Raw genomic sequence first — 12,740 nt, forward strand, 5'->3', positions numbered from 1 at the left:
AACAACAGATTCAATTAATTTATCAATAATATGGTTTCAATTATACGAAAATACATAAGTTCTCAACCATGCTCTGATACAACATGTTGGATATTATTTATCATCATATATTCAAGATTACATAATTGAATATAAATAAAGCAAGATCTTCGAATAACATGTATTTCACGTAAACCATAAACATAATAGGATCGAGACATACCTTGGCGATCCATAGCGGAAGCAATTGGGGAAGACAGAGAGAAGTTCCTCGGACTTTCTTTGGCGTAGTGGCGCAACTCCAACTCCAAGGATTTGTTTCTCTCTCTTTCCCTTGTTTATGTGTTCTCTATAATGTGTGTGATTTGATGGGATCCCACACTTGTATTTATAGGCAGAGAGAGGACAAACCCTAATTATCAAACCTTAAAGCTCTTTCCATCAAAGTGGCTAATAAAATAATTAATATGGACATTTCTTATTGATCAAGTCAATTTTAATCACATCATAAAATATATATATGCACGTTTATTTACTTAGTAATCAATGAATAAAATATCCCTTTTACTATAATGATTACCACAATTTTGCCAATTAATGGCACTCAAATCTGCACATATATATACCAATATATTATCCTTTTCCATATTAAGATAGGAACATGATATTAGTCAAACTTAATGACTAATTATGATTTAGGGAATATATATTATGGCTAATTGGTTAAACATCCATTTTTCATTCTAATTAATACAATAATTAATTAATTAATTAATTAATTAGGGAAAAATGTGTCTTATACCAAATACATGTATTATATGAAAAATTCAATTATATTTAAGATTCTATTGCATGTCACATATATGAGACATAAAACTTACATCCCTTTTCCCCTTCAGTTCTTCTAAATATCATTATTTAAATTCTATTTGTTCTGGTTGGGTTCATGTTGAATTAGTTTCAAACAAAAGGGCCAAAGATAATATATTGGGAGCAATTACAGATTATTCAAGGAATTATTCAACAAGTTTCAAGGATGAACTAAATTCTCGTGAAGGAACTACCGTGAATGATATGCCGTGGAATTAAGGAAAAGAAAATACCTTTGCTGCAAGGAGGGAACTTAAAATTTGTAGGAAAACAACTTGATGAAACTCTCGGCTCTCCCTCACTCCATCTATTTCTTTTCAACTTGTGGAAGGGTAGAAAATTGCAGTAGATTGCTGGCTTCTCTCTCAGATTTTTAGATGTGGTAGAATCGCGAATTCGTGGGATATGTGTAGGCAAAACTGATAGATATTGTTGGCGGATAGATATAACAAACTTTATAAAGATTGTTTTGTTTGTTGGAGAGATTTTAGGGGGTGGAGATGTTGATGAAACCGTGAGGAGAAAAAAAAATGGTTCCAAATAAAATTGGGTTGCAAAGAAATAAAGACTTGGTTCTGGGCCTCAAAATGCGTTCAAACTAATTTAATGAATTGGGCTAGCAAAAGGATTTCTTTTCTAAGTCTATATGTAAATTCCTTTTCCATCGTCGAAAACACATGTCTCGTTCTTTGGTTTTTTCCATTCGCATCTTTCTCATTGGTCGTAAGTCGAGTCCTTCAAACGTTTATAGAATTTGGGTTTTAATAAAAAAATTTGGTTGTACAAAAGACGTCTTTGAGAACAAATAAACAGGTAGAAAAAGTCGGAGTGTTACATGTCTTCTATCTCTGGAAACCAAATGGCTATAGGGGAAAATAGTAGATTCGTAGTATTTAATTTTATTTTTAATGAGAGCTATATATAGTGAGTAAAATGATGGCTATGAATAAGATTATTCTTAATAAAATTAATACTACTGCTCAAGTCATATTTTGTATAAATAGGATTGTTTTAAATAAATTTAAGCAAGACTAAGCACTTTCAGCAAATATATGGAATGGGCCAACCAAAATAAGAACCCAATAATTGCACAACGTTTTGTATTAGCCTTATTTCGGTCCATTTGTCACTTTGTTTTTTTCTTGGTATTGTCTGTATGATAGTTTAGTGTGTTTTTTTTGGCCCATTTCTGATTTTCATCTTCGCATTTTTTTGGAATTGCATATCGTATAATATAAATATAAATATTATGTAAGCAACATTTTCGTTTAGTTCACGTATCATTATTTGTTTAATCTGTAAGCAACTATATTGATTTCCAAGATATTGCAGTTCTTGGAATCTAAGTATTGGATATTAATGGGGGCTATAATTGTTATGGGTTTGTTTTATTAGACTTTTTAAATTTTTATATTATAGCGATAAATTAGTAAATATATAGTACTATATTTATAAAATTATTAATTCTCTTAACTAAAAACTGAAATAAAAGACAAAAAATCCCTAGAGGCCCTACGATGAGGAATAATTTGATTGACTAAATATTTGTTCATCAAATTTTTGCTTCCTCAACTAGCTAAACTTTTTTCCTTTATTGATATCTCAAAGTTGACCCTTCACAACGTTTGAGCAACACCTGATTCAATAGCTGGCATATACAACCTTAATTAATTGACATTAATTAGTTTAATTAATTAGCTGATCCATTTTTATTTATGTCGTAACAACATTGAACAAAAAAACTAAAACGTGTTTCACTGGATGTAGCATAAATATTGTGCCAGAACATTCCTGAAAATTTTAAAAAATGATTTCAAATGTATAGTACTCCCTATATATATAAAGAAGCTGGCTTCATTCACAGGTAACTTGCAAGGAATGGCCAGCTCGTCGACCTTTCCACAATCCAGTTCACCAGTTGACGCTCCTCCTCCGCCTTCCGTCGCCATGGCTTATCAAGGTAACAACGCGCCCAACCTCTGCTATATATTTAAAAAATTTAATTAATCATAGTTGATATTGATGATGAACAGGAACAGAGTGGCACAAGGATATGGCCTTTTACAGAGCTGCATTAACAGGAGAATGGGATGCGGCTAGAAAATTTCTTGATCGAGACAGCGACCGTGGCGTGCATGCGAGGCTCGGCTACTATTCAGAAACACCCCTCCACGTGGCCGTGGCTGCAGGGAATTCGGAAAACTTTGTGTATAACCTGCTGGATTTGATCCCGGATGACTTATCTTTAGCCTTAACAGATTCGTCAGGAAATAATCCGCTGCACGTTGCTGCAGCAGCCGGGAACTACAACGCTGCAGAGATACTTGTCACAAGATGTCCTAACTTGCTCCATCTTTCAAACCATGACAACAAATTCCCTCATCACTTTGCAGCTGAATACGGTCATAGGAAAATTCTTCAGTTGCTGATTTCCAATACGAACGATAAACATCACACCAATCCCTTTGCTGGGGAGGGAGGCGTATGGCTCCTTCTTTCGATGATTGAGTCTGATTTTTTCGGTGAGTAGTTCATCAAGATATATGTATATATAAAAAAATCAGTTGTTGATTATATACTATAATGTTTATATGATCATCAGATATGGCGTTGGATTTGGTTGGCAAGTATCCCGATCTGGAATGGATGAAGCCGAAGTCTGTTGGTAGAGTTTTGAATAAGATAGCGGTCAAGGCCACAACATTCGATGGCGACAATCATCTCAATTTTTGGAAACGTTTCATATACTGGTGTGAGTACTTAATTAACTCTGTATTTTGGCGGTTCTGTTTCTGAGTATTGCATGAAATTGAAGGTGTTTTGAAGATGGATGGGAAGTCGCAGTCGTTCGACGTTGAGAATCAAACTAGTTTAGGTAAGTGAGCCATGTTCACATCCAAAAATAACTTGACACTTCTGTTTCTTACAATATAGTTTTGATGTAGAGCCTTCAAGGTGGCGCGAGCTTGTCCTAATACTGCACTCAACTCTTTGTCAAGTTATCAAATACTTAGGTAATAAATACTAACTATGTACGTAAGCTATAATCTCTATACACGAAATGTTTTTGATCGTTTCTATTTCAGTGCCGGGGATTAACAGATTTCACGAAAAGAAATTGATGCACGAGCAAATAGTAGAGCTTGTGAAATGTTTGTGCAAACATATGGAATCGTTAGACTACAATGATGCAGCAGCTATCTGCTCGGAAACCATGCTTACAGCAGCCGAATCAGGAAGCCGTGATGTTGTCCTAGAAATTGTAGAGACATTTCCGCTTGCAGTTCATTTTCGGAATTCTTTAGATCAGAACTTTCTCCACTTGGCCATCAAGAACCGTTGCGAGAACGTATTCAATCTCTTGTATATGACCAATATGTGTAGATACCAGTACGCAAATGCAATCGACAATGATGGAAACTCCATCCTTCACTCGGCGGCGCATTTGGCACCTTTTCACAAGCTCAATTTAGTCTCAGGTGCAGCTCTCCAAATGCAACGTGAACTACAATGGTTTCAGGTAATATTCATAGTTATAACGCGTATGATATAAACATGGAAACTAACTTCAATCATAAAAATTTTGTTTTATTGTGACTAACAGGAGACTAGTAAGTTTGTTAGTTCCTATACGAGGGGCCTACAAAACTATAGTGGCAAAACGTCTGAAATGATATTTACAGAAGAACATAGAGAACTGAAAATAGATGGAGAGACATGGATGAAAGATACGGCTAACTCATGTAGTATTGCTGCAGCATTGATTGTTACTGTTGTGTTTGCTGCGGCTATCACAGTTCCGGGCGGCAACCAATCGGATTCTGGTTATCCGATGCTCTATGAATCAAGTGCATTCACAATATTTGCAGTTTCTGATGCAGTTTCACTCTTCACATCATCTACTTCCCTCTTGATGTTCTTGTCCATCCTCACTTCGCGCTATGCTGAGCATGACTTTCTGTATGCACTGCCCAAGCGACTATCCATTGGTCTATTCACGTTGTTTCTTTCAATCTTGTTTATGATGATAGCCTTTAGTTCAACGTTGTATCTAGTGTTTGGGAGGAAGAAGGCGTGGGTTCTGTTGCCGGTGGGTGCACTAACTTGTTTGCCTATTTCTTCATTCGTGCTACTACAGTTCCCACTTCTTTGGGATGTCATTTCGTCCACTTATGGTCGTGGTGTCTTCGGGAAGCAGAGTAATCGTACTCGTACATTTCCCTAACCTAGCATACATTTCAAACTTCGTTAACTAGAAACCAATTTAGTATAGAACACAATCAAGTTGCTTGTATAAATGCATGGATCTCTCATTTTGTTTATAACGTTGTAGTATTTAGTGTTTGTCCCCATTTCGCATTGTAGTCTTCTTGACCACTTATGGCCGTGTTATTTTGTGGCAAGCACTTGTTATTATTGTCGCTAGTCATTTAATATGTTACATGATCAGACTTTTTATCCATCTAAAATGTAGATTGCAATTTGCAAGTGTATGATGCAATTACAATACCTAAGTTGAGCAAGAGTACCATATTCGGATATCGATATTAAATAGATTGAGAGACTTATTTTTCTAAACAAATGATTTGGAATTTTAATTAAATATTTAAAACCCTCATAACCCAACCCACCACCCTATTAGCCGCCTTGGCCCATAGCCGTGTGATGTGATCCGCGTCCCTTAATATTTTGGGAGTGGTCACCAGGGCATCCTCTTAACCGACTACTCCCTCTCTCACTCTTTCAGTTCATTCGTTCTATTTCTTATTAAAAATAGTACTTCCTTCGTCTGATAATAAGAGTCATATTTTGTTTTTTCAGTCCGTCCCACAATAAGAGTCACATTTCACTTTTACTATAAATGGTAAGTAGATCCTCATTCTACTAGCTCACTTTCACTCACATTCTATTATAGAATCGATATAAAAAAGTGGACATCATATTCCGCTAACTTTTTCAGCTCACTATTCTTAACATTTATTAAAACACGTGTTCACACCAAATGTGACTCATATTGTGAGACTGATGGCGTACTATTTAATTTTATGAAATGATTTGAAATTGAATTAAAATCTCATAATTTCAAAACGTCACAGTCCAGGCGTCACACCATTAACCCGACCGCCCTGACCCATACTTGTGTGAGCCCTTTTAAGTTTTAACAGACAAATGCCTCGTTCTTTCACTCGGTTCATTTCGCTTTCATCTTAGGAGTAGTACTCCCCCCGTCCCACTTAAGATGACACGTTTTCCTTTTTAGTTTGTCCCAACTAAGATGACACATTTTCTGTTCTGGAAACTTTCTCTCTCCAATTAGTACAGTCAACCACTTTTTCTCACCCCTATTAAAATATTTATCTTTCTTTCTCTCTCGATTTTAATATTTTCACCCATCTTTTCTCTTTAATTAACCATATTAAACATATTAATCAAATGTGTCTTCTTAGCCGGGATGGAGGGAGTAGTATTTTTTATGATTTCATTATGTAGTGTGAATGCCTCAACTATTTCGTTATGTGACGGAGGGAGTGTCCAGTAGTGGATTCAATTTGAATTAATTACAGATGGACGAGGAAAATTTACTTTCAATTTGAAGTGAATGGACGAATATGACCATTCTTATTGTAATTTCATAGAATAATTTAAAATTAAATATAATATAAAAAACACAAAGGACAAATTTGAAAGGATGTTTATGCTCGTCACTTGATGGAATCTGTTTGTTGTTCTTGGATTATATTGAAATTAATTAACTACTGATTTGTTCATGTTGAAGACGATAAATGTTTTAGTTAATTATTTTTTTTAAAATCGAAGAGACGCCTATTGACGTTTTTGGAAATATTATGTATCCGAATAATCTATCTCAATTCAATTCTATGGATTAAAATGAACAAGACAAGACTAAACCAAAATTCTAGATCTCCTAATTCTATTGGCTCGAAAATCGAGACAAAAAGGAGAGAGAGAGAGAGGCCGAGTTACCGGCGGCTAGGGTTACGGTTTTGAGTTGTAAATTGTGTCAATTGTGTGACAGGGTCTCCACATCTCACCACTATTTATAAAAGACTTATTGGATTAGAATGGGGATCCATGGAATGAAATAGATGTTGGACTCACCCATTAGATAAATATCTAATTAAATCAAATGACCCATAAATTAATATATTATCAATGGAATATTATTTTGTTCCACTATAGAATAATATCTAAATCACCAAATTACAAATAACTTGGGTCCATTTTATTTTACAATATTTCCCGCGTTTAAGATTATCTTAATCCATCAATTTAATTCTTTTGCCTGCTACGTCACTTGAATTAAACTAATTCTTCAAAGAGTTTGTCTAGTTTGAAACTTTATTTATTATTCGTGGAATAAAATTCCAACTGCGCAGATTTCTGAATACTCCCTCCGTCCCATAAAATTTGAGACAAAACATTTGGGAATGGAGGTTAAGAATTTATATTAAATAAATAGGAGAGATGAAAAAAGTAGGAGAGATAAGAGAGAGTAAAGTAAATGATAGAATAAAAAAAGAGTGATTAGATGTTTTGTCTTTTGTTAGAAAAGGAAATGACTCAACTTTGTTGGGACGGAAGGAGTAATAAATTTCTTTCTCAAACACCTCTTGGGGATCATCGCTTAGGGATTTAATCATACCACACTGGGCACGCGAATTCTATGAAATAATATTCCAATACCTTCATGTTATTCAATTACTACCACCCAAGATATCATGTTTGAGTTACGTACAAACTCTCTCATATTGATAAGTCAAAGTGACGTCTGATTGAATAAACAATATTGATATTAATATCATAGACTAGAAAATACTAAACTTTCTGAAATATATTCTTACAGTAGATAGCAATAAAGAATACATTTCGTATTATATCCTTTCAATGCTTTACCACACCAGTGTTACTAATCTCTTTTTAGGTAAGAGAAAATTATCAAAAACACCGCAACCATATCAATCGGTAGTCAAAGCTTATTTAGATTGTGAATATGTTTTTCTTCTTGCTAGATTTGGTCAAGTCTCCTACTGGAAAACTCATGAGGAGATTCATCGAATTTCCCTACTTGACCTTCTTGGTAAGAAACCTTAGACTTGTTTATTATATTTCAATAATAAACCATTATATTATAGTATTTATTCTCATAATTATGTAAACAAGTGGATGTGGCGTTTCTTGTATACATGCATGAGCTCACTGTACAAAGGCATGTACGCTCGAAGCATCTTTTAGTATACAAACTCCAACAGTATATACATAACATCAGTAATTTAATTTGCTTAAGAAATTTATTGAATGAACAATTTAATTGATTCGTAACAAATATTTAAGGGAACAAACTTATAAGCGGTATTTCTCAACATTTGAACTAATCTATTATATGTTAACAACATATACTTAAATGTCTTGTTTTCTATTCTAGGATATTCTTATTTTATATATTTATATTTTGTATGTATAAAAATCTAAAGTAATTTTATTATAAAATTTAAATATTTCTATTATAAATATTTAGATATTGTTACTACATCATTCTAGGTAACTCTACAATGCAGAAAAATAAAATGGGGGAACTCTCTTCTCTTCATGTGTTGGACTCCTTTATATAGGGAGGCGTAGGGATCTGATCCCTAGGTTACTACCTCCCCGATATGACAACACTGCCCTTCACACTCTTAGGTGGGGTCTCTCGCTTTCTTTTCAATGCAAAATCCTAGCTGGCTCGGGTAAAATGTTAACTTGAACAGCTTATTGCCGCCTCTTTCTCCTTCTTTCCTTGACTCATGCCTTCGCCTTTTCTGATTTGTGCGATCTCTGGTTTCTGGTGAATTTCACACACACCTTGCTCAAAAAGGGTTGGCTCAAAAAGGGTTGTTAGTTCACAGATTTAGATGCAGTTTTACTATGGAACACATGCATGAAACGAGCCTCATCAACAGTGAACGCAACTAATTTGGCGAACATCGGGTATCCCGATGCTTGGTCGCCTCCTGGGAAAGTAATTGTTGCTGCAAAGACAATTGCGGCCACGAGTTTGATGTATCCTTCATAAATTTTTCGGCATTTTCTTTCAACTTTCTGTGCTCCCTTGAAAAAATCATATTTGTCATTTCTCCATTCTTGTTGTTTTGCGCCTTGAGAGTAAGATTAGTAACCAAACGCCCGGCTTCCTAAACCATGTGAAAAATAAATTGGTTTAAGTTTTCTCTTCGTTTTGTTTATGTAAGTGTACAAATATACATTACTTACCTCAAACCATTGCAGCTCGTGTTGCATTTGCAACGCTACACCGGTGTGTAGGTTCAGTTTGTGTGGTGGCCTTAGCCGTGCAGCCATATGGTATATAGTCTCAAACGAGTTATCACATGCATTAGTGTCGTACTGGAAGTTTCCGGGATTATATGGCGCAGCCTTTGGGAGTCATGTTTATCAGCCTCGATATATATTTAAATTTCCCGGTTCTGGCAGCTATATGTATCATGGTTTCAGCCCGGAACCCCACTTTTGATGTGATAAGACCAGAGAATTGATTCATCAACTGTACAGTTTTATCCCAGTCACCTTTCAAGGCCGTATTGTACATGCCCATCTCTCGTTGTCATTCAGTTCCTACATCCACTCAACAAAGAAATAATCTTATTAAAAGTATTTGTTTAGTACCTTCATAACTCAGTAAGTAAACCACGGCCCCAAATGCTATCACTAAGAATAGAATTGATACAAAAAGTGATAGAAGACACAACCACAACCCTTTAGATAGTGCGAAACAAAGTCAAGTTCAAATTAACGTGAGTTAAGCATAGAGAGGAATACCAGCAGGTGATGCAGTTTGAATGTAGAAATCAGGCTAAAACCTTCGGTGTCAGAATGACTTGAAATTCGCACGGTGCATGCAAATCATCAGCAGAGATCGACATCACAAGTGATAGAATGTCTAAATAGACAAAAATACCGAAAGCAGCTGATTTGGCGAACATCAGGTATCCTGATGCTTGGTCGCCACCTGGATATGTGATTGTTGCTGCAAAGATTATGGAGGAAGTGTTGCTATGATAGAACACGAATTTGAAGCGTCCTTCAAAAACTTCTCAACCTCTTCCTTCATCCTTTTGTGATCCCTTGTAAATATCATATATGGTCTTTCTCCATTCTTGTTCTTTTGTCCCCGGATAGTAGAATTAGTAACAAATTTGTCTCCTTCCTGAACCAAATAAACACAAGATTATAGTATAAGTTATGTATTTGTTTGTTTCCATTATGTACAAATAATACATTACGTACCTCAAACCACTGCACCTCGTGTTGCATTTGCAACTCTACGGCTACGCTATAGATCAAGTTCCTTTTGTGCGGGGCCCAAGCGTGTAGCCATGTATAAGATAGTATCTCCTGAATCATCACTTGCGGCTACATTATATCGGAAGCCATCGGGGTTATGCAGCAAATCAAAAATTTGCTCGTTTCAATGTATAACCCCCAAATGAATAAAACTTTGGCCCCTTTCATTCTTGAAATATACTGTGAGCGGAAAAATTTCCACTATCTTCATTACCAAGATGTAATGGCCTGATTTAGCTGCTTTAAGAAACACCTTTTTGCAATAGTTAATAACTGCATTTTACTAAAAAAAGTAGTTATAATATAGATGATAATGTGATTACTCAGCATAATAGTCGTATTTACTCATTGTAGATAGAAGTAAGCAGTCATTGTCACCTCCAAAGGAATTAGCGAGGACCACCGATTTCCAATTACTCTAACCTAAGTATTTTAGGGTCCGACCCAAACCGGGGGTTTTCAAGGCCCAACCCAAATCGGGGTCTTTCAAGGCCTCAAACTAATTGTAATGGACAACAGTTGTATATTGCTTACCACTTTCTTCATTCTCCGATGTGAGATAAGTTTGCAACTCAACATTACAGACTATAATTAACGTCTTCGTTTGATTTTTAAGAACAAATAGTGAGTATAGACAAAAGATATCTCTCTATTTTTGCAACAATTAGTGTTTATAGACAACATCTCTAACATCAAAATCCAGTCATTATCTTCAAACATTCAAAATCAGAATCTACATACAATGTGTTAATGTCTTATAATGACTATATCAAATAAATGAGCGACTACTATAACGCATGAAAATGCCCCGACCATAGGTGGAGCCGAAGTCGTCTCATATAAGCCGGAAATGGAGTAGGACAAAAGAAGACATCAGCATAAGCTAGTACACATATAGCGAGGAGAACCCATGCCCTATTATCCCCATATTCCAAGTAAACTAAAACCTGAATATTAACAATAATGATAACATTGATAGAAAAGTAATTAAATAACAACTATCTAGATAGTGCGTACATGAAGTCACATTCAGAGTAAAGTGACGTCATTATTGGAAAGGAATACCAATAGCGGCGCCATTGAAGTGAATAGCGACACAACTCCGAAAAATCAGAAATGCACCGAAAGTTGCTTATTTGACAAACATCATGAATCCCAGTTCTTGCTCATCGTCTGGATGAGTAATTGTTGCCGAAAAACAATTCCATTTATCAATGCCGCAAATATGGAGCACAAGTTTGAAGTGTCTTTCATAAACTTTTCGGCCCCTTTTTCAACTCTTGCCTAGGCGTGCAACCAAATGGAAGATGGTTTCTAATGAATCATCACAACATTTGCATTGTAACTGAAGTTGTCGGGTTCATATGGTAAATTAAAATTTTGATCATTGTGATGTATAACTGATACGCTCGGATTTTGAACGGTTTTAAGGCCATTATTTGGTCCGTTTTTAATGTCAAAGTTGCATTACATGTCCATTATTTGCATATTTTATACAGTTTGGTATTTTGACATGTTTTGTGAGAATTGTGCATATTTGAGCCTAAAAAGGGATTTAAAACACGAAGTAGCATATCTGGAGTTTCAGGTAGCGCCCAGCTACCGCCGCAACACTTTCGGCGACCGCCGGTGCTCAGCAGCCACCATTTCTGCAGCGGTCCATTTCGGAAAATCTGTGCATGGAATGAAGACACATCCGGCAACCGTCGGGCAACGCGTGGCGACCGCCACTTAGTAGACACTACAATTAGCTTCCTTTAAAACGACACTGTTAATTGAGAGTGCGGACTTTTCAAGGGTCTTAGGAGCTTTTAAGAGTTACAGGTCTAGGATTGACGCCCCTAGTGTTAGTAATCTACGCTTGTGCCACATGGGCAAAACTTATGTGACTCGTTCTATCGAAGTAAAGACTGTGCTAGGGTGTTGTAGTTGGAATTTGTATAAACATAACTGTGAACGCACATCCCTGGAATTCTCTCATACTTTATCTTTGTTGATTTAATTGCAATTAGTTGTTTACTTGCTTTATTTATTTGTTTTAATTACTTAAACCCAAAACTCTTGTTTCTCTAGATAGTATATGACGCTGCTTAGTACATGATTGTCAGTTGCAATTATATTCACCGTGTTCGATATCCCAGTACTGACCTTTAGCTATACTAGATATACCTTGTATACTTGCAGGAATTTTTAGTGCTAATAAATAATGCATCAATAACCTCACATTGAATTACATTTTGTCATTTTTCATTCGTCAAATACACTAAGAGAGGTTTACTGGCAAAGGAGTTTCCTTTCTTTTTAATTGGAAATTATAATTAAAAAAAATATAGATTATCAAATAAGACTAAAAATATGTACAAAGTATATACATAATATCAGCAATATAGGTTACTTAAGAAATTTACTGAATGACCAATTTAGTTGATTTGTAACAAATATTTAAGAGAACAAATTTATTAACGTTATTTCTCAACACGTGAACTTATTTACCAAATGTTAACAACATATATTTAAAGGTCTTGTTTTCT

At 35.4% G+C, this 12,740-nt stretch overlaps 1 protein-coding gene across 1 annotated transcript; it reads left to right on the top strand.

The window, feature by feature from the left end:
- The first annotated feature begins 2,687 nt into the window (after positions 1–2,687).
- On the top strand, positions 2,688–5,332 carry LOC125203184 (protein ACCELERATED CELL DEATH 6-like). Its single transcript, XM_048101492.1, has 7 exons — positions 2,688–2,809; positions 2,883–3,371; positions 3,452–3,601; positions 3,665–3,724; positions 3,795–3,863; positions 3,936–4,369; positions 4,454–5,332. The coding sequence occupies exons 1-7, from the start codon at positions 2,728–2,730 to the stop codon at positions 5,072–5,074; spliced, it is 1,905 nt and encodes a 634-aa protein (XP_047957449.1). The 5' UTR covers positions 2,688–2,727; the 3' UTR covers positions 5,075–5,332.
- Positions 5,333–12,740: the final 7,408 nt, after the last annotated feature.

The sequence above is a fragment of the Salvia hispanica genome, chromosome 2 (genome assembly GCF_023119035.1).
Source record: "Salvia hispanica cultivar TCC Black 2014 chromosome 2, UniMelb_Shisp_WGS_1.0, whole genome shotgun sequence".
NCBI classification, from domain to species: domain Eukaryota; kingdom Viridiplantae; phylum Streptophyta; class Magnoliopsida; order Lamiales; family Lamiaceae; genus Salvia; species Salvia hispanica.